General features: G+C 37.8%; 1 protein-coding gene across 1 annotated transcript in view; it reads right to left on the bottom strand.

Annotated features, from left to right (window-relative positions):
- Positions 1 to 4,614: 4,614 nt before the first annotated feature.
- The window catches only part of Oseg2 (intraflagellar transport protein Oseg2), a 20,903-nt gene continuing 5,517 nt past the window's right edge, over positions 4,615 to 20,000 (bottom strand). The window contains exons 7-32 of the mRNA XM_086538583.1: positions 18,521 to 18,688; positions 18,194 to 18,345; positions 17,413 to 17,617; positions 16,678 to 16,793; positions 16,382 to 16,560; positions 16,098 to 16,241; positions 15,785 to 15,898; positions 15,471 to 15,645; positions 15,145 to 15,291; positions 14,349 to 14,529; positions 14,033 to 14,235; positions 12,792 to 12,949; positions 12,217 to 12,361; positions 11,886 to 12,076; positions 11,564 to 11,746; positions 11,303 to 11,449; positions 10,953 to 11,107; positions 10,648 to 10,828; positions 10,011 to 10,202; positions 9,762 to 9,879; positions 8,989 to 9,133; positions 7,749 to 7,953; positions 7,046 to 7,261; positions 6,725 to 6,895; positions 6,352 to 6,576; positions 4,615 to 6,099 (exon numbers count right to left, since the gene is read on the bottom strand). Of these exons, the coding sequence (XP_086394709.1) occupies positions 5,836 to 6,099; positions 6,352 to 6,576; positions 6,725 to 6,895; positions 7,046 to 7,261; positions 7,749 to 7,953; positions 8,989 to 9,133; positions 9,762 to 9,879; positions 10,011 to 10,202; positions 10,648 to 10,828; positions 10,953 to 11,107; positions 11,303 to 11,449; positions 11,564 to 11,746; positions 11,886 to 12,076; positions 12,217 to 12,361; positions 12,792 to 12,949; positions 14,033 to 14,235; positions 14,349 to 14,529; positions 15,145 to 15,291; positions 15,471 to 15,645; positions 15,785 to 15,898; positions 16,098 to 16,241; positions 16,382 to 16,560; positions 16,678 to 16,793; positions 17,413 to 17,617; positions 18,194 to 18,345; positions 18,521 to 18,688 (4,480 nt within the window). The 3' untranslated portion in view covers positions 4,615 to 5,835. The remainder of the gene's footprint in view (positions 6,100 to 6,351; positions 6,577 to 6,724; positions 6,896 to 7,045; positions 7,262 to 7,748; positions 7,954 to 8,988; positions 9,134 to 9,761; positions 9,880 to 10,010; positions 10,203 to 10,647; positions 10,829 to 10,952; positions 11,108 to 11,302; positions 11,450 to 11,563; positions 11,747 to 11,885; positions 12,077 to 12,216; positions 12,362 to 12,791; positions 12,950 to 14,032; positions 14,236 to 14,348; positions 14,530 to 15,144; positions 15,292 to 15,470; positions 15,646 to 15,784; positions 15,899 to 16,097; positions 16,242 to 16,381; positions 16,561 to 16,677; positions 16,794 to 17,412; positions 17,618 to 18,193; positions 18,346 to 18,520; positions 18,689 to 20,000) is intronic.

The raw sequence follows: 20,000 nt of genomic DNA, 5'->3' as shown, positions 1-20,000 counted from the left end.
AACTTCTATAATCTACAGCTCGTTTTTTTCCTTATTCTATACTCCCAATCATACGAGTGCCCATGCTTAAATTTTCACACGTACTCGTAAACAGGGGGCGTTTCTAGGCTAGCATCAAAACGTTTTTATGATATTACAACTGTACATAACATATAAGAATAAGATATAATGATAATAAGAATAATGTTAATAAGAATAACAATAACAGATTAGGTTTTTTGGGATAAGGCTCTTCTGACTCAATCTATTTGTGGTCGTCTGTTAATTATGCTTCTAAATTATCCTGTTTGCTAGGAATGGCTAAAGTTACCAACCACTGGCTGTCCGAGATTTTGAAGTCGGGCGCGTTACCACTACAAAATAGCGGATCATTATAAAATTATTGTAACATTGAAAATTTTCACGGAAAACTGCTATCTACCCGAAATCTGTGGCTTGATGTTACGTTGGAGGCTCTTCAGAATGTGATATATCTTTTATGGTGCAATTGTAGTTTTCCGATACCTATGGAGGAAGACTTCTTCCATAAAGGATCCCCCACCCAGAGTATAGTGTTTGTGTAGGTAAATGCCAATGCGGATGATTTTCTTGTATGATTTTGTGGATTAAATACTTGTGTCATAATTGTATTTTGTTGGACTTTTAACCATTTTAGAACTCTTTATGTGTGGTGTTATATGGTCGAATGTATAAATATTTCCTATGGCTACTCTTGCAGCAAAATTTAGTAGTTTTTGCCTTTTTTTGTATTTGTATTTTGTTTGTTGAACCCCAGATGTTTAAGCAGTAGTGAATTTACTGAGGGCTAATGTTTGTACGAGAGTGATACTTGTTGCTGTAGGGATTTTGTCTTTTATGTGACTTAGGTATATAAAAGTGCCTATTACTTTCCTGTAAATGTAGTCAATATGTCTCAAAAGCCATGCATCTGTCTAGGTGTACTCCTTGATGTTTGACTTAGGTGCTTGGTTTAATGTAGCAACCTCTTAATTGTATAGTTATATCTATAGGGATTTTGACTATGTTCTGGCGGCTGCCCATATAAATGAATTGTGTTTTCTGTGGATTCAGTTTCGAACCATTTCTATCTAACTTACTATTTGCTTCTATGAGTCTGTTTAGTCTTTTCTATTAATTAGTTTAAAATGTATACTTGTTGTTTTGATGATAATTTTTTACGTATTTTGACAGACGGAGTTCCGGCGGAAAAGCAATTTTCAAACCAATAGCTATCAGTTCCGTAATTTTTTAGTTTGTTGAGAAGGATTTCATGGTTAACATTGTCAGAAGGCTTCGAGAAATCACAGAATGAGCAAGGTTATTTGGTTATTGTTTATGTTGCCATAAATTTAATTTGTGATTTTTAGTAATGTTTCAGTTGACAACTTACTTCTAAATCAATGTTACTTATTAGATAGAAGGTTATTTGCTTCCAGGAATTCTGTTAATTGATTTGCGATTATTTTCTCAAGAACTGTAGATATTACTGGGTATAGAGTTATGGGCCGATAATTGTTTATCTCATCTCTATCTCCTGATTTAAAAATAGGTGTTATAATGCCATATTTCCAGAATGACAGATGAGTACCGGTGACTATAGATGTATTTAAAAGGACTGTCAGATAGATCGTCTACCTACAATTGCAGGTAGACGATCCTTTCTGAATCGATGGGCGATACCATCCGCTCATGCAGAGTTTTTATTGTTTGTATTGTTTCTTTTTCTCTGGTTGCGGTCTGAGTGTTTGCTGTGAGCCTTGTTCCCGTTGTGTTTTGCGGAAATGTGTCTTTTCTTAGGTGAGTCTGCCGACGTCTAAAAAGAAGTCATTGAAATGTTCTAATTTGTTTCTAGAATTTAGGCAAATGTCTGTGCGATGTTTCTTCTTAGGCACTAATGATGTATTTATCAGTTTCCATGTTTCGGAAGAGTCATGTCTACATTCTGTGAACTTGCATTTAAAATATATTTGTTTTTTTACATTTGATGTGTTTTTACATTTCTCTATTTTTGTTTATATCCAGCCTGAAGAGTAGCATCTAAATCTGTTTATTTTGAGAGCTTTGGGAGTGTTATTTCTATCAGTTATGACTCTCTTAATGTCATATTTTATCCAAGGAGCAGGGTAACGTCTATTTGTTTTTGTTAACATTCGTTAAAACAATAATTTGACCGGCAACTTCATCTGTTAATAAAATCTCTGAGAGTGTCGATTCATTGGCCATGATATGTTGGCAGAGTGACTGAAGGTCATAGTTCGTTAAATCGCAAGAAGTTTTGATAACTGGTTGTCGCTTTGGCTTCTGTATATCTAAAGTCATGGTCAAAAGTTCTCATGAGAGGAGGGAAGAAGAGAATAGAGGAGAGGAGAGGAGAATAGAGATGAGAGAACAGAGAAGAGAGAATAAAGGAGAGGAGAAGAGAAACAGAGGAGAGAGAGAGAGGAGAGAGCGAGAGAGAGTGAGAGAGGAGAGAGCGAGAGAGAGAGAGTGAGAGAGAGGGGTGGGGGTGGGGGGAGAGGAGGGGAAGGAGAGAGAGAGAGAGAGGATTGGGGGTGGGGGGAGAGGAGGGGAAGGAGAGAGAGAGAGAGAGGGGGGAAGAGAGAGAGGGGGGGGGAGAAAGAAAGAGTAATGCTGTAATTATTATTATGTCCATCGGATATAATTTGCACTTGTATGCTTCTGCTACTGTATTCTACATGGTGCAATCATCAATGTAATCTGTATCTTTCATGTTGGTCTAATTATTATATATATATTCTACCACATACATATATATATACATACACATACTTACGTTCGTTGCTTCACCTATCTGTCTACCCCCCTCATGCTAGACATAACAGTGCTGTTTTGTCTTTCCCTTTGCAAGAGCTATGTATTGATGCAACACTTCACTCATCACATTCCAAATGTCACATGTCACAAGAAAACACGTGATTCACACATCTGAGACAAGTCACACATTGTGGTAGAGAGTCTCCTCTCGGGGAGCAGAGGAGCAACACCTCGCTCCTCCTCGGAGGAGCAGCCCTCACTCCAATGTCCTACTGTTCAAGCTTAGCAATAAACCAAGAAAGCTGTTCCTGTCATGTTCTTCACACCCTAGGCCACGTTACCACATAAATGCAGAGTCCAAGTCGGATCTCTGTTAAAGGGAGAGAGGGGGGAAGAGAGAGAGAGGGGGAGAGGGGGAGAAAGAGAGAGAGAGAGAGAGGGGGGAAGAGAGAGAGGAGGGGGAGAGGGGGAGAAAGAGAGAGAGCGAAAGGGAGAAAGAGAGAGAGGGGGAGAAAGAAAGAGAGAGAGAGGGGGAGAAAGACAGAGAGAGAGAGAGGGGGGGAGGGATATACATATACATATACATACATACACACACACACACACACACACACACACACACACACACACACACACACACACACACACACACACACACACACACACACACACACACACATATATATATATATATATATATATATATATATATATATATATATATATATATATATGAGAGAGAGAGAGAGAGAGAGAGAGAGAGAGAGAGAGAGAGAGAGAGAGAGAGAGAGAGAGAGAGAGAGAGAGAGAGAGAGAGAGAGAGAGAGAGAGAGAGAGAGAGAAGGAGAGGGAGAAGGAGAGAGAGGGGGAAGGAGAAAGAGGGAGAGAGGGGGAGAAGAAGATAGGGGGAGAGGGAGAGAGGGGGAGAGGGAAAGAGGGGGAGAAGGAGAAGTAGAGGGAGGGAGGGAGAGTGAGAGTGAGTGAGTGAGAGGTAGAGGGAGAGAGCTGCAGAGAGGTAGAGGGAGAGAGCTGGAGAGAGAGGCAGAGGGAGAGCTGGTGAGAGAGGTAGAGGGAGAGTGATGGAGAGAGAGGTAGAGGGAGAGAGATGGAGAGAGAGGTAGAGGGAGGGAGAGAGAGGTAGAGGGAGAAGGATGGAGAGAGATGGAGAGGGAGAGAGAATGAGAGAGATGGAGTGGGAGAGAGAATGGGAGAGAAAATGAGAGAGATGGAGAGGGAGAGAGGGAGAAAGAATGAGAGAGATGGAGATGGAGAGAGAATGAGAGAGAATAAGAGAGATGGAGAGGGAGAGAGAATGAGAAAGGTGGAGAGGGAGAGAATGAGATGGAGAGGGAGGGAAAGGGAGAAAGAGAAGAGTGTAAGAGAGTAAGGGAGTTAGAGAGAGCGAGAGAGAGAGAGAGAGAGAGAGAGAGAGAGAGAAAGAGAGTGAGAGGGAGGGAGGGAGGGAGGGAAAGGGAGCAAGAGAGGGGGGGGAGTTAGAGAGAGCGAGAGAGAGGAAGAGTGAGTGAGAGAAATTTTGTAGAAGAGAAACTGGCATTTGGACATGCATTTTCTTTTATATTTTGGTTATAAAGACCCTTACTTTAGGGTGAATATGTTTTTTTAATATAGATAGATGGTAGTGATTGATCCACATGTTATTTTTTTTTACTTTAATGTTGTCAAGCTGAAATGTTTTTAATATTCTGAAAACTATTACCATTTCTGAAATTAATATATATTTCTTAAAGAAAACACCCTGTCTTGCAAAAGTAATAACACACACAAAAAAATATTGATTTCGGTTTTGCTAGTTAGGAATTGAAAAAAGAAAAATAAATAGCTTCTCATTTTTATTCAATACAGATTGGACGGATTTGTTTGAAACTGTTTCATTACATCAGTGTCATGATGCTGTAAACATATTTAATAAATTAGACATGTTTAGGTTGTATATGTTATCAATTAATGACCAATGTTTTCTAATCAAAAGAATACTTTTGTGTATTTCATAAATCTTCTTTCATAAATAATTATGTTAAGTAAAGGCACTTACTTTTCCTGAAACAAAGGCAAACAATATGGCAACTTTATATATATTCAACCCCTTAATGTGGGATGAAATGAACATCTCAACAATGCTTTAGATGGTCTTTATGCTGGGTAATTGGGTGTGTAGCAGGTAGTTGCTGCCTCAGTGTACATATAGCTTGGCACACTAAACCAAGTGCTGTGAAATACCCCTGTGGTATGACAAGATGACTACATACATCTACCATTGTTACCCCTAAAGGATTCTGATACAGAAATGTACCAAAGAATCCCTTTTATCTACTTTAAATCAATTCACACAGAGAAATGAGTCTACCTGTATAGGTACAAATTTATATTGGGATTTGAAAGCATAACAAAAATTTTGTAGCTTCCTGTTTAGTATTAGTGCAAGTTGCCCATGTCTTCATCTGAGCATGACTATATTATTTATGTCCTTTAGGGGTTAAACAAATGCTTGACTTTGCGCACAGCAGAATAAGGCATCAACCTATATATTGTGAGACTAGTAGTGGGACTATAAATTCACTCTTAATTGCTGTGTTCTTATGAAACACATCAACCATTAATTCTGTGCTATTTATTGCAATAAATAAATTCCATCTTCATCACATGAAATCTGACTAGAAATCTTTGGCTATAGATCATAAATTTTCATCATACTACTCACTGCATTGTAAGTGAAGAGAAACAAATAAAATTTACAACTTAACCCTTTGATGACGGTGCGTCACACCCGTGTGCCACGGCTAAATGCCCAATGACGGGGTGACACACCAGTGTGATGTTCCCGATGCAATATTGCATAGGCCCGGTGTAGGGGGTTTCCACTTATCGCTGGGCCCGTCGGGATAGGGTTAAGGATGTACAATAATTTGAGGTGCATTCATTTTCTTTCCATATAATCTGAAAAGGTTTGGTGGCATCTGAATGACATTTTTACTGTGCATTATTTGTGATCAACAGTCTAGCTAAAAGCAGAGCATCTAAGTAGAGCTCTTTTAAGACCCTCTACTGAAAATTGTATCCCATGCCAGGAAGTCCACCACACCAAGCAGTGATAAACTTCAGTACATCCTGGCACTCAGGTGAGCTAGACATTTTTGTAGCCATAATGAGCTTATTCCAGTCTTCCTTGTTGGCTGCCTGACCACGTTTCAGGTCCAAACGGTTCCTTATTACTGGGTAGCCTGAAATGACACATGCTGGGAACCTAGCATTGTCAGCACCTATCAGTGATGCTTCATAAACTCCCCTCTCGTCCGTTGGTAAGATCTGTTGAAATTTACAAGAATATCATTTGTATATATGTATATTTATATAAAAATATAAAGTAACTATAAATCATTTTAATTATCTAGGATTTAATAACAACAGAAATTGGTTTTAATTCTTCACTGTGAGTTATGGCATGAAATTGAGATTATCTGTCATAATGAGAATTAATATTCAACCTAAACAAAAGACTTTCTGGGTTTAGTTCAGAGAAACATGACAGAATATGTTTGAAGACATTAGTGTTTATACCTGTTCCACTCTTTGATCCATGGACACTGCCAACACCCATTCTTTGGCCTCTTCTCTCAGAGATTCAGGTATTGTTAGGGATTCTGGCAAGGGTATCTCGTAGGGAATATCAGTGTCTAGGAAGTCTGTGTGATCTAGAGAGTCCAACGAGCCCTCTTCAATAGCTTCACACAAGTCCAGGAATCGATTTAAAAACACAAATGCCATATTTTCCCATCCAACATTCTGTGGAGGGTAAGTAGATTAGTAAGGTATATATGTGCGTACATGTGTTCAAATGCACGCACACATACACACACACAAAACATTAAAGATTATATAAATATACATATATATACATACATATACTTACCTCTTTTGTAACTAGACTTACTTTGCAAGACATTCCAGCTTCATAGAATGCTTTATCAGCTGGTACAACATCTGTGTACCTCACTAAGGAAACTGCTACTTTGGCAACCAGTTTCTCCAACTGTGGGGTTGCCATGTATGCTGATCGTGCAGCCATATAATGAGCTAGTATCAAGAGCTGCTCAAACTCTGCCTGTAGAAAATATGCTAATTAACTTTTTACACTGTGACAAAAGTCTTACAGCCAGATGAATGTATAAACTTTAAGTACTCACATAAATGCAAATTAAATTTCAATTCTAACATGGAATTCCCTGAATTTAGTCAATATGCTTATACTTACTTGCACTCCATCTGTATCTTCATGCTGTCTTAAATTATCTACCAGAGAGAGCAACATATCCCTTAAGTCTGCCCAGTTGCGATAGGCTTGGGAAGAACACAGGTCATGCAGGCTCATCATGTCAAGGGCAAGGCGACGATAAATATTGAAGTTCTGCGAAAATGGAGCTGCACCGTACTGCTTGTACAATGCCAATGCCCCAAGAGGCTGACCATTCTGAGAAAACATAAAATACATTTATATTGAATATGTTTTCACAAAAATGACACATTAACAAAGTAAGTAGTTACAAACTAAAAGCAACTATTTCAAAATAAATCTCCAAAGTCAAAGTATCATACAAATTCAGACATATTTTAGATGTTTTATGTTACTCCTTAAATGCAGGCCATTTCCTCTACTATTGAGGTATGGCTGTGGAACATGTGATCAACAAATGCCATAGCTTGTTTTGTCATTTTGCTGGTATGCTTAAAAACAGGGCAAACTAAAGTCACTCAATCTGCAACTGGCAGGATGGAGAACCTAATATCGAGTTGAGAAAGGGTGATGGTTAGAGAGCAGACAGGTTTGTGGGCAGTGGATAGTGTGAATTAAACCCAGCATCTGTCAACCAGATGTCTGCAGCTGTTCTCTGACACTGAGGAATTAATATACAAGAAAATTAAGAATAAGCAAATTGCACTTTATATTCTGCTCTTACCTTAATCATACTGGTAGCATACTTAGCCAAGTATTTGTGCAAAAGTTCTGCACTGTGAGATGATGCTGTTTCTAAGGCTCTGGTCCATTGGCCACTCTCCACATACATGTCGATTGCACCTGTCAAATCAACATCAGCAAGAGCCTCTGCCTTGCCTTCATTCTTCAGGAAGTCCTTGTAGGCTGAGTCAACATATGCTTCATATCTGTAAAAGGAAAGCAAAGTCCACAATAATAAAAGTTATTACCAAAATCTTATGTGTATTTCTTCAAATGATTTCCATTTTATTTTTCAGTACCTTTCAAGAAAAATCTGAATTATTCATAATTTCTCAAAGACAATTAATGAGAGACAAGAGAGGAGACATTTAAATACTATCATTAACCCATTGCGGACAGGGGATAGATTTGCTTGCCCAATCTCCAGGATGGGTTGTATTCCATAGCCAGGCAGCTTCACAAAACATGCCTTGACTTTTCCCACTCTCTTTCAGTCACTCATTGTAAACCTAGAGCCATTTTTGTGTTTATTGTACAGAGACTTATATGTGTCATATCTCGGGCTCTATCAGTTCCTGCAGTTGACTAAAATTGTAGTATGGAGTCTATATCAGCTCATTATTTTCTTTATACTCAGTGTGATAAAATTATTGCTGTTTTATGGGAGGACAAAAAGTAACTTTATTTTTTTTTTGTATTTGTGTACTCTCCTGAATGAATATGAAATATATAGCCATCCACAAAGAAGATATTATGAAGAGGTAGAGAAGAGGAAGGAAACCTGTGCTTATGACTGAGTGCCACAATAAAAAGCATCATTACTGGCACAGGGGCACATTGTAAACAATGGGTATGGTTTGAGTCACCTTCCTCTTCTCGTTCTACCTGCACATCCTTCATCGGTGGTACTTTAGAGCAAGAGGTTAGAAACTTGCTGTGTGCCATCACTATAAAGATAATGCTTTCTAGAGACTGTAGATGGGTGCCATTCAAGCCTCTCTCCTGCTGGTGCTAGAAGAAAGTGCCATCTAGGTTTTGGATGTTAGGTGATATTCTCTTTGCTCATCATCACTCACTCATTATTCATGGCACAAAAAAAAAATAAGCGATCCAAAATCCCCAAATATCATGTACGTCATGATGCCCATTGTCAGGCCAAAGCTCCTGTGTCATGTATGTCATGACACCTGTACGTTATGGGTAAACAATAATTGTCTGCTCAAAAATAACCATATTCTTACCTTGGCTCTAGTTCTCTTGCAACATTCTTCGCTTTTTTCCACTCTTGTCCTGCTATAAAGGCATCAATGGCTTCTTTGATCAAGTCTCCAGCCAAGAACAGCTGGGCGGCTGTATTATATCTCTTAATCTCAAGCAAACGAGGACCTACAGAGGTTGAAAATCACAGTTAACAAACAATAACGATAAGTAAATTACTCATTCAACTTAAACCTAAAATAACAGTGAAAATCATAGGATTTCAAAATAATCTAAATTCTAAAGTAATTATTCTTTATCATTATAGTGTCATCACATATTTTTTTTATATCTGGTGATACTTCACAAGTATATATGTATATATATATATATATATATATATATACATATATATATATATATATATATATATATATATACATATATATATACATATATATATATATATATATATATATATATATATGTAAATAAATAAATAAATAAATAAATAAATAAATAAATATTTATATATAAATACACACACACACACACACACACACATATGTGTATGTGTGTGTGTGTGTGTATATAGATATAAATGAATAAATATATAAATATATATATATATATATATATATATATATATATATATATATATATATATATATATATATATATATATATATATATATATATATGTAAGGCTTGCACATCTCAAAATACTCAAGTAAAATGTCCTGGCGCAACCATAACTACCCTGTTGTTAATGGGTTAAGTATTTGTAAAATATATTTTTAAGATGTGAATTACTCACCAAGCTGCCGAGCAACTTCTTCTGCCTTGTCTGCCTCAAGGAATTTGACGGCCAGTTCTCCTGCTTTGCTCCATGCTTTCTCTAGCAAGGTTGTGTCACTGCTCATGTGGGGTGTTACCTATAACAGACAAGTCATACAATAAGCTTTCATTACAAAAGCTTTATCAGTCAAGTAAATGAAGCTCTATCATTGTGTATTCTTAAAAATCATATTTACTTCAACCAATTACTAAGGTGACTTCTGCAAACCTTGGTATAACAATCCACTGCTCTGTTATACTCTCCAGCCTCCTCCCATTGCTGAGCTTGGTTCAAGAGAGACTCAACATCTTGTGATCCTCTACTTAGGACTGTGCGGTCATACTCATCCTGAAGAGCACTCAGCTTATGTGGGAGGTATTCTTTGCATACCCTCAGTGCTTCAGTCCACTGGTTACTATCCTGTTAAAGATAATTATTTCATTAGAAAACATTATGTACGAAACTTAGACTATCTAATCATATGCTATTATAATTCTGTAAATGATTTCTTCTTAACCTGTTAACAATGGATGATGTGATATCACATCACGTGGTGGCAGCACTGGCTGCCAGGGATGTGATATCATGTCATGGCTTTTTGTATGGCCAGCATGCTGGGTGATTGTGCGCATTGTGGGTGGCCTTGGCTTTAGCAAATAGTCTGAGGCATTAGGCCTATGCATGAAATACCCCGTTAGGTCTACATATTTTGAAATACCCAGACAAGGTATCCATGCCAAGCCAAAAGCATTCCAGAGTTAACAGGTTAAATAAAATGGATTAAAATTCATGCAGCAATGGAATCCACACTGTAAAAACATATCTCAACTCCAGACAGTCCCTTGACTCAAAAAGTATCACTAACCCGATAGAACTTGACTGCCAGTTCAGGCCTTTGAGCTCTCAGCAGCAGAGCTTCAGCACGTGGATAATCCCTCTCTGTAAATGCCACTTTGGCTTGTCCAACTAAGACATCACCCACAGAATCTGGATCATGGGCTTCTGCCACCCTCTGTGCACTTTCCCAGTCTTGGGCATGGACATACCTGAGGATGAGAATGTCTTTTTACCTCCTAATCTATATTCATATATGTGCCCACACCTTATGCTCTTAAAAAAGCACCCTATATAGTGACATTGTTACAAAAAACGGATTGGAAACATACTCACATGAGCACAGCCTCTTTTGGCTTCCCGGCCTGGATAAACTCAGACTCTGCTTCATTATACTTGCCATCATCTTCTAATGCCATAGCGTACTTATAGTGTATATCTGGGACCTTTTGCTTCATGGCTGTACGAGCCAGCTCAAAGGCAAATTCAAACTATCAAAGAAAAAAAATCTTTAGAATTATGATTACAGAATTGTTAAAATTCAAGCTTTATTTCAGGTATAATCTATCTCCCCTATAATATTTAACATTTACTTTAGATTAATAATGCAATGCAAGATCCTTTACCAATCCAGTAATTATTTTAGTCAAACTAATTTTATTGGTACAAGAAAAAAGTTTACAAACCTGCATGCTTTCACAAGCATAATCAATACACTGTTCAAGTAATCCAAATTTATTTAGAAGCTTCACAGCAGCATCTCCACGAAGCGTACGAGCCCATAGGAAAGCAACCTGTTTCCCTGCATTAGCACCACCATGTTGTTTTGCTACCTAGTATAGAAAAAAAGTAAATGTCAAATTACACCAATTCTATAATGTGGTTGACAGAAAGTGACAATAATAAAAATAACAACTTTATTATCCTGTTACTACTTCATAACATACCCTATATGCATCCTCCCACATATCAACACTCCGGTACATATTAACAGCAGCTTTCCAGTCATCTGCTGCAACATAGTGTTTTTCTGCATCTCTGTAATTGCTCTCTTGCTCTAGCTCACCAGCAAGGTGCAAGTGGGTTGACTGAACTAAATCAGGATGGTATTCTCTTACAAGCCGCATCATCTGCAATAACAATAAAAAAGTGGAATTCCAAGTGTATGTAACAAAAATAATAGTATACTTATACATAAAATAGCAGCTATAGTCTTTTCATTATGTAAAAATTTATTGAATCATCAGATATTGCCAACTTGACATTTACCTGATCATACTGCCGTTGTTTCTTGTACATAGTAATGGCAAGATCTGGTTCATGCACAGAAATGTACAGTTTTTCTGCTTCTTTGAACTTTCCTTGTCCCTCAAGGACTTGTGCTTGGTTCACATACATCACTGCCACTTCATCTGCACCCATATGACGACTGGCAAGCTGGTGAGCTCTTTCCCATTCTCCTGGATCATCACAATGAAATTTTTGCTAAATGATATACTTAATACACAATATATATGTTTATAACTTACACATGCATACATACTCAATCATTTAATATGAACATTTCTCCCTTGTATTATAAAAACAAACTTGCACAAACCTGCTTGGTTGTACATCTCAATAGCTTCTTTGTACATGCCACCTTTAACATAAAACTTTTCAGCACTCCTAAGGTCATTTAGTGCTGCAAAATGTTGTCCTAGCTTTAGCAGGTGAGGCTTTAGTGAAACTTCATCATCTATCACCTGGAAAAATGAAACAGGGTCATGTAAAAATCATTTGAAAGTAGGCAGTGGAAAAATCAAGCAGACCTAGTATATTTATTTATATACTTTTATATGTACGTGTGTGTGTGTGTGTGTGTGTGTGTGTGTGTGTGTGTGTGTGTGTGTGTGTGTGTGTGTGTGTGTGTGTGTGTGTGTGTGTGTGTGTGTGTGTGTGTGTGTGTGTGTGTGTGTGTGTGTGTGTGTGTGTGTGTGTGTGTGTGTGTGTGTGTGTGTATGTATGTCACACAAAGAGAATTGTGTCATCTCCACCTAATAGAAAAATTGTAGCAGAAGAGTACAACATTATGCAAGTTATCAGAAGGAATGGCTCTTATCTTGGTATCATATCATAAAATCTGAAGATAGCTGGGATTTGAGAATAAATACTTCAATAACCTAAAATGCCTACCTCTATGATTTGGACAGCCTTCTTCCACTGCCGAGCAGAGATTGCTGCCTCTAGTGCCTTGAGGGTACGTCCTGCCTCAATGTAATGACTTATAGCTGCATCTGCCTGCTTGTTAGAAACTAACAAATCACCCCATTCTTCTTCAATATTCACCACCTCTGTAAATGAGTAATACACAAAATCATGGACCTGGCTTCAATATCAACAACTTATCATGATGGCTATATGCAAAACAAATCAAACCTATCAAATCATTTGAAATTGAAATTGAAAATTTACTTAAATACATCATATTGTATTTTCTGCCTAATGAATATCTATGGGAAGGAAAGGAAAAGTAAAAGGAAGGAAGGAAGGAAGGAAGGAGGAAGAAGAAGAAGAAAAAAAAAATTATAAAGAAGAAATGCTGTAGTACACACACATATGGAGTTTTTATTTCTTTAACAAATCCTTTAAAACAATTATTAACTGTACATAATATAAAAAAATATTTATAATCAAAATACCATTTCAACATTTCACTGTTGATTAGTGACAATGCAGCTGTGGATTGGAAATATTAAACTTTGTACATGTGCAGCTGTCTCATGGTATGTGTACCAGCATACACAACATTCTCAATACTAATTATGACTTTGGAATTAGTATAAAACTTTTAAGTAGTTTAACCAATTTACCCAGGACTTGGTATTTCAACCATTAAACTGTTTACCAATGAAAGTTCACATGTCAACAAGGCTGATGGTGACACCCATCATCTGTGTAAAACAATAACGGCTGTCTAGTATCTTCAGCATCAAGCCATTTCCTAAATTAGCAGATCTTATGTTGATTTTTGGTTTGATATTCAACTACTGATCCACTTAACCCATTTGTGCCGGATGATGTGCTGGCACGTTTCGTGGTTTTTGTGTCAGGCGCTGGTGATGAGATATTTGGTCAAGGCCGGCGCTCGGGGTGAGTGAGTGGACAGCCCATGCTTGCGGGTAGTGCGCTCGAAAATCCTGAGGCGTTAGGCTTATGCGTTTGAAAACCCCGGCACTGTGACCATTCAGAGCCTGAATCGCCTCGGCACGAATGGGTTAAGATGAAAATGTTATGGTACACTCTACCCCTAATACTGATATTAACCCTGTATGATGCAAGGTCATTTTTGGAGGAGGAGGATGATGATAGAAAAGTATGGAATATGGAATATATGGTATTACAATAATTTTTCTGATACCAAAGCCTTAACTTACCTGCAGGGAAATGATGTCTGGCCAATTCTACTGCACGGTAATAAGCTTGGCCTCTACGATAACTTTCCATGGCTTTTTGGGGTTGGCCAACCTTCTCATACAAATCTCCTGCCTGCTCATATAACTCAACCTTGAGAAGTGAATTGGTAATGCGACCAACAAGATCTGGATCATCACGCAGCTCATCAACACTAGAGACCAATCTGAGTGAAGAATCAGCTTGTCAGTCAAACAGAAAATATTTACATTATAAATCATATTCTCTATGCTACTTTACCTCTTTTCATATTCATAAGAATTATATATCAATAATTACCTTGAAGCTTTTGCAGGCATCCCAGCCTTGAGGTACATATTGATGGCAGCCATGTAGTCACCTTCAGCCTCTTTCATCTGTCCAGCTTTTTCCTCTTGGTGTGTCTCCAGGAGCCATTGCAAATGAGCTCTACGAAGAGACTCTACCTCAGGATGTCCCTTAACTTCTGCGAGCTGAACAGCTGTAAATTTCAAAGAGGATGTAATTAGTGCTCATTGATATTTTACATAGGAATATATTTAGGCACAGTAGTTCCATAATAATGGCTTATTCAGAAAAATGGTTTCATTAATATTACTCAACTCAAGTGCCTATAAAGCAATACAATTTCTGGTAAAACTTAAGGTGAAATTATACTCAGATTCACAAATGGCAAAAACACTCTACTGTGTAGATAATAAAGCAGAAAAAAAACACTATACACAAAATAGATTTATTGGAAAATGAGACAACAGTTTTGAAATCCATCTGACGGTGAAATCCAGGTGGATTTTGAAATTGCTGTCTTGTTTTCTAATAGATCTATTTTGTGCATAGTGTTTTTTTTTTTTGCCATTCAGGTTCATGTATAGGCCTACAAAAAATACAGTGAAAAAAGTTTCATCATAAGTATAGCATTTAAACTAATACCAAAGAAGTGAAGAGGAACCAAAACAAAGAGAGCATGAGAGAAAGAGAGAGAGAGAGAGGGATTCAGTTTTTCATGCTGATCAAGTGAACCTGCTATTATACCTAAGATTGAATTTAATAAGCCTTTAAATCTGATACCACTGATCCAACAACTAACACAACCTACCCTCATCCCACTTGTGTAGCTCTTGATACATCTCCATAGCAGCACCCAAATTGTTGTAATCCAGATAGATGCTCTCTGCTGTTTTGAACTGTTTATCCAGAATAGCAAGACGAGCCTGCACTTCATGATGGTTAACCCCATCTTCACCTGTAATTTTGGAGAAAGATAAACAGTGTTCTTGGAGTTTATTTGTATTCTGCAAACTGGACATATCTCTGAACTGCTCTGCTTTTACTAATTTTCCCATATTACCTATTTCATCTGACATAATGTGCACTTCACAAATACATTACTTTAGTGAACATAAAATCAGATTGACAAGCCACCTGAATTTTCTTGAATAAGTTGTCTGATGTGGTTAATGCCTTGCAGGTACCTCACTTTGGATACATCCCCCAAGGCTGCAAAACATCGCTCGGCAATATACAGTTGACGTCCTTCCAGTGTAAGCCTGGCAAGTGTACGCCACATTGTCTCTGCCTCAGCAGTCATAGGTAGTGACTAAAAGAACATATAAGAACAAATAAAAAATATATAAAAATAATGAACAATAATAGATTAATCAATTCTTTGTGAGTCCAATGTTAACAAAGTATTATCACTAGGTATTAAACTTTTAATAAAATATTCAAGGAATTACCTCCAAGTAATTCATGGCTCTCAAAAAGTCTCCATCATCAACAGCTGTTCCAAACTCAATAAGGCCTTCATCAAGTGCATAGGACAACTCTTGAACACCATCTTGTACTATAACCTGTGGATATATATTTTAATAAGATGTATGAAGGAAACCTCCTTGGTGTCTCATTGGAAATATTATTCTTACTTCTTCTTACACCTCACCCCCCCCCCCCCACACACACCATGTAAGAATGTGCTTGTGTTTGTGTATGGAGGGGGTAAGACAGTAATGGGAAAAATGACAGATATTGATTTACTTCAAACCTAGTTACCTCTGTTCGTCCATCAGCTCTTTCCACATCCACAACCTCTCCTTTAATTTGGAATGTTGTAACACGCTCTGGAATATCGATGTTGTACCACACACACAGTTGCTCTCGACTCTGTGCTACCACGACATCACTACCTGGCACCCACTAGAAAGAAGATAAATTATTATGATTTTCTAATCCCTTTCCAGATTCTGTAAATACATTTGGAAATCTTATTACACATATCTAAACATCCTCTCTATTCTTAAAGTTTCAAAACTACCAAACAGTAAAACAAAACTTGCCTGTACAAAAGTAGAGTAATTAAGTATAGATGTCTTCTGTAATGACCCTACATTGATAAGCAGCAGTCTTTGCCTTTTGTCTCTGAACAAAAGTTGTGTTCCTGTCTCGTTCAATTCAAGCCAGTCAATTCGGGAGTCATGAGTAATTTGGCCAATTGTTACGCCAAAGACTAGATCCACTGGAAATAGAATAAAACAATTTTCTTTTAGGCCAAGTTATATATCACAGCAAAGTATTACTACTGAAATCAGAAGGATAAGGTATGAGATGAATGAAATGCCATAAGTAAACTCACCCATACATATTGTCTTGAGATCTAGTAAGTAAGCCATCTTTTTGTTGTCCTCAATGCCTCTCTGACGACGTTCGTTCAGCCTTACACTGATCAGATGTGGGTTCATGAACTCAGTTCTGTAAAGAATAAATAAATATAAATTTTGGTTAGAATAATAAGTAAGTTAAACCACAAGGCCTCCATTTTTGTTCAACTACTTTTAAGCCAAAGTGAAGCATTAACCATTCCTGTTTTGTTTTAACCCATTGCGTATAGGTGGCATTTTATACATGCTGGCACCAACTAGGCCTGAATGATGGGTGTCAATGCATATATGATGCAACATTGGAATGTGCTCATAGTTGAAGCGCATGTACCGTCATGAAGTATTATGGCTATAATGGCGCTAGCTCCAGATTAGATATGATGAGTCAGTGCTCATAGCTGACAGAGGCCGGGCCGCCTCGTGCATATAGCCTGGGTGAAGCGACGTCCACGCAAATCTGTCTGAACTGGAACTGAGCTCCTGAGCTACAGGGTTCCAAAGTTCGCCCTAAACCTGCATTTTATGATGGACTTATGGAAAAATATTGTTTGGGCTTGTCTGAGCTACCCAGAGGGCGGAGAAAATTTTCCCCGTCCCTCTAATTTTTAGGTTGTTAAGTGCTCCATCCACAATGGGTTAAATTAGAAAAGAATGCATGATTTAAACTCTGAGAAACAGCACTCCAAAGAAGCATGTTAAAAGTATCTTACCTCACAGATCCTAGAATATCATTGTTGCCATATTCAACTAGTGAGAGTTCTCCTGCACTGAAGATCATGCACACATTTTCATTGTCAAAATAGAACTTCTCTGTGCCTGGTTCAGCACCCCAGTGAACTTCACTAAGTAAGTTTCTGTGTAAATCTCCGAGGAGGAGCGTTTCATTGGTCCGTGCCACTAAGTACCTATCCTTGCCTGTTAAAGAAGAAAATATGCTAAGAAGGTCCTGTTTAGGATTTGATATATCTTAGTCTTATAATAAAATTGTCTTCACTCTTTTGTTTCATATATATATATGAAGGTAAATATGTGCTTTAACCCACACAGGACGGGTGGTACAGCATGTGTACCGCGCATTCAAAAGCCCAGTTGCCGGGCGGCACAGTATTGTGCCAGCCATTCAATTGATTTAGGCCTAATAATTCGAACGCCCCGGCATTTGGACATTCAAGGCTAGAATTCCCCCGTCGGGGATGGGTTAATATAGTATATGTGTAAATATATATATTCAAGAAAATTTGTCTATACATGTATTGGTAATTATATGTCTCTCTGTGCATTAGCTAACATACTTGTTTGACATCAACAGTGACAGTCAAGAATCATAAAACTGCTTAGCCCGTTTGATTCCTAATTTGTTATATATACTGAACATAATACCAAACATTGTGATTTTCAAGACCCATTTTTACGTATGTCTGTAGAAAATGATCCTATATTTTCAAACCTCAAATTACTGTCCAATAATGTTATGAAATCCTTTAATCTTACCCATTATCCTGACATCGTGGATCTCAAAGCCATACTGCGATCTGAGAATAACCCCTCGACTGCCAAATGGTCCAGATCCTGCTAAGGGTTTGACGAGTACTTGTGAAGGGCCCACATATGTCATCTCCCATTTGTTCTTCCATACTGTCCGTCTATAAGCGACGAACACGAAAGAGAAAAGAAAAAAATGTATAATATTGAAGAGTTCTCAATAATATTGGACACAAATTATGACCATCATATCCATTATTTCAATTAACTTTTAGATAAAAAAATAGGAAGAGGGGGATAAGAATGAGTAAGAAGAGATTGAAAGGGAACACCCACCTAAGAACAGAATCAAACAATTCAACAGCTCCACAGAGTGTCCCACACACTAGCCTTGATCCATCTCTCTTCCAAGCTAAGGCAGTAATGGTATAGAATCCTTGAAACTCACGGTTTGCTTTCACATCCCACATTCCACGTGAGGTGTTGTAATCAAAGATGCGTAGCCTGTTTTACAAAAATCAAAATAAATTCTTATAAATAAGGTGAACAGAATAACAACAGACTGGCCAGCAGCTCCTTGGAAATGTCCATTTTCTCTGCTATTTGATGGCACATAAAAGGTATGGTAAGTTTGATTTTGTGGTACCTATATACATAGATAAGTCTTTGATGTAAAATCACCAGATAAGCTGGGATCCTGTGTGTGGCTCGCTGATCAATATCGCTGATTAGTATATCCCTTAACCCGTTAACGACGGATGACGTGTTTTTTTGTCATACATGACGCAGGACCTCTTGCCTGACAATGGGCGTCATGGCGTTCGGGGATTCTGGATCACTATGTTATTTTATTGTACTATAAGTAATGAGTGAGTGATGTTGACAATTGCAGTCATAATTATTATAACTGCCGTAATAATAAGCAAAATGGTTTTCAACTCACTTACAAAACCTAGATGGCAGCACTTTCTTCTAGCACCAGCAGGAGAGAGAGCCTTGAATGGCACCCATCTACGGTCTCTAGCAAGCACTATCTCTGTAGAGTGATGGCACATCGCAAGTTCCCGACCTCTTGCTCTAAAGTACCGCAGATGAAAGATGTGCAGACAGAACGAGAGGAGGAAGGTGACTCACACCATGCCCAATGCATACAATGTGACCCTGTGCCAGTATGGATGCCTTTTATTGTGGCACTCACTGTCAAAAGCACAAGTTTCCTTCCTCTTCCCAACCTCTTCATTTTGGATGGTTATAAGTTTCGTGTTTGTTCATGACAGCACAGAAATACGAAAAAATAAAGTCGTTTTTTTGTCCCCCCTAAAACAGTAATACTTCTAACACATTGAGTGTAAAGAAAAAAAAAAAGGGTTGATATGGACCCTGAACTACAATTTTAGTCAACTGCAGAATTGATGGAGCCTGTGATATGACAGATATAAATTTCTAAAAATAGTAAAACACACAAAAAAACAAAACACAAAAATGTCTCTAGCTCTACAATAAGTGACTAAAAGGGAGTGGGAAAAATCAAATTATGTTGCAGAAGCTGCCTCGATCAGAAATAAAACTCATCCTGGAGCCTGTGTAAGCAAATCTATCCCCCGTCGGCAATGGGTTAACAACTGCAGTAAGCCACAGCAGCCAATGATCACCCCAACTAAAATCTCTCTTACCAGCCTTCAATATTACTATTTACATTCCCCAGCACTGCAACAGTGCTGACAGACACCACTGTATTTTCTAAACGTCTATTTTAAATACTTTGAATAATGAGTGCCAATTGTTATATATCAACCAACTTGTAGTCATATGTGTA

Source organism: Penaeus japonicus, unplaced genomic scaffold, assembly GCF_977035675.1.
Source record: "Penaeus japonicus unplaced genomic scaffold, GWHDUDI00000001_assembly GWHDUDI00000007, whole genome shotgun sequence".
NCBI lineage: Eukaryota > Metazoa > Arthropoda > Malacostraca > Decapoda > Penaeidae > Penaeus > Penaeus japonicus.
This window is presented reverse-complemented; position numbering and strand designations above follow the sequence as displayed.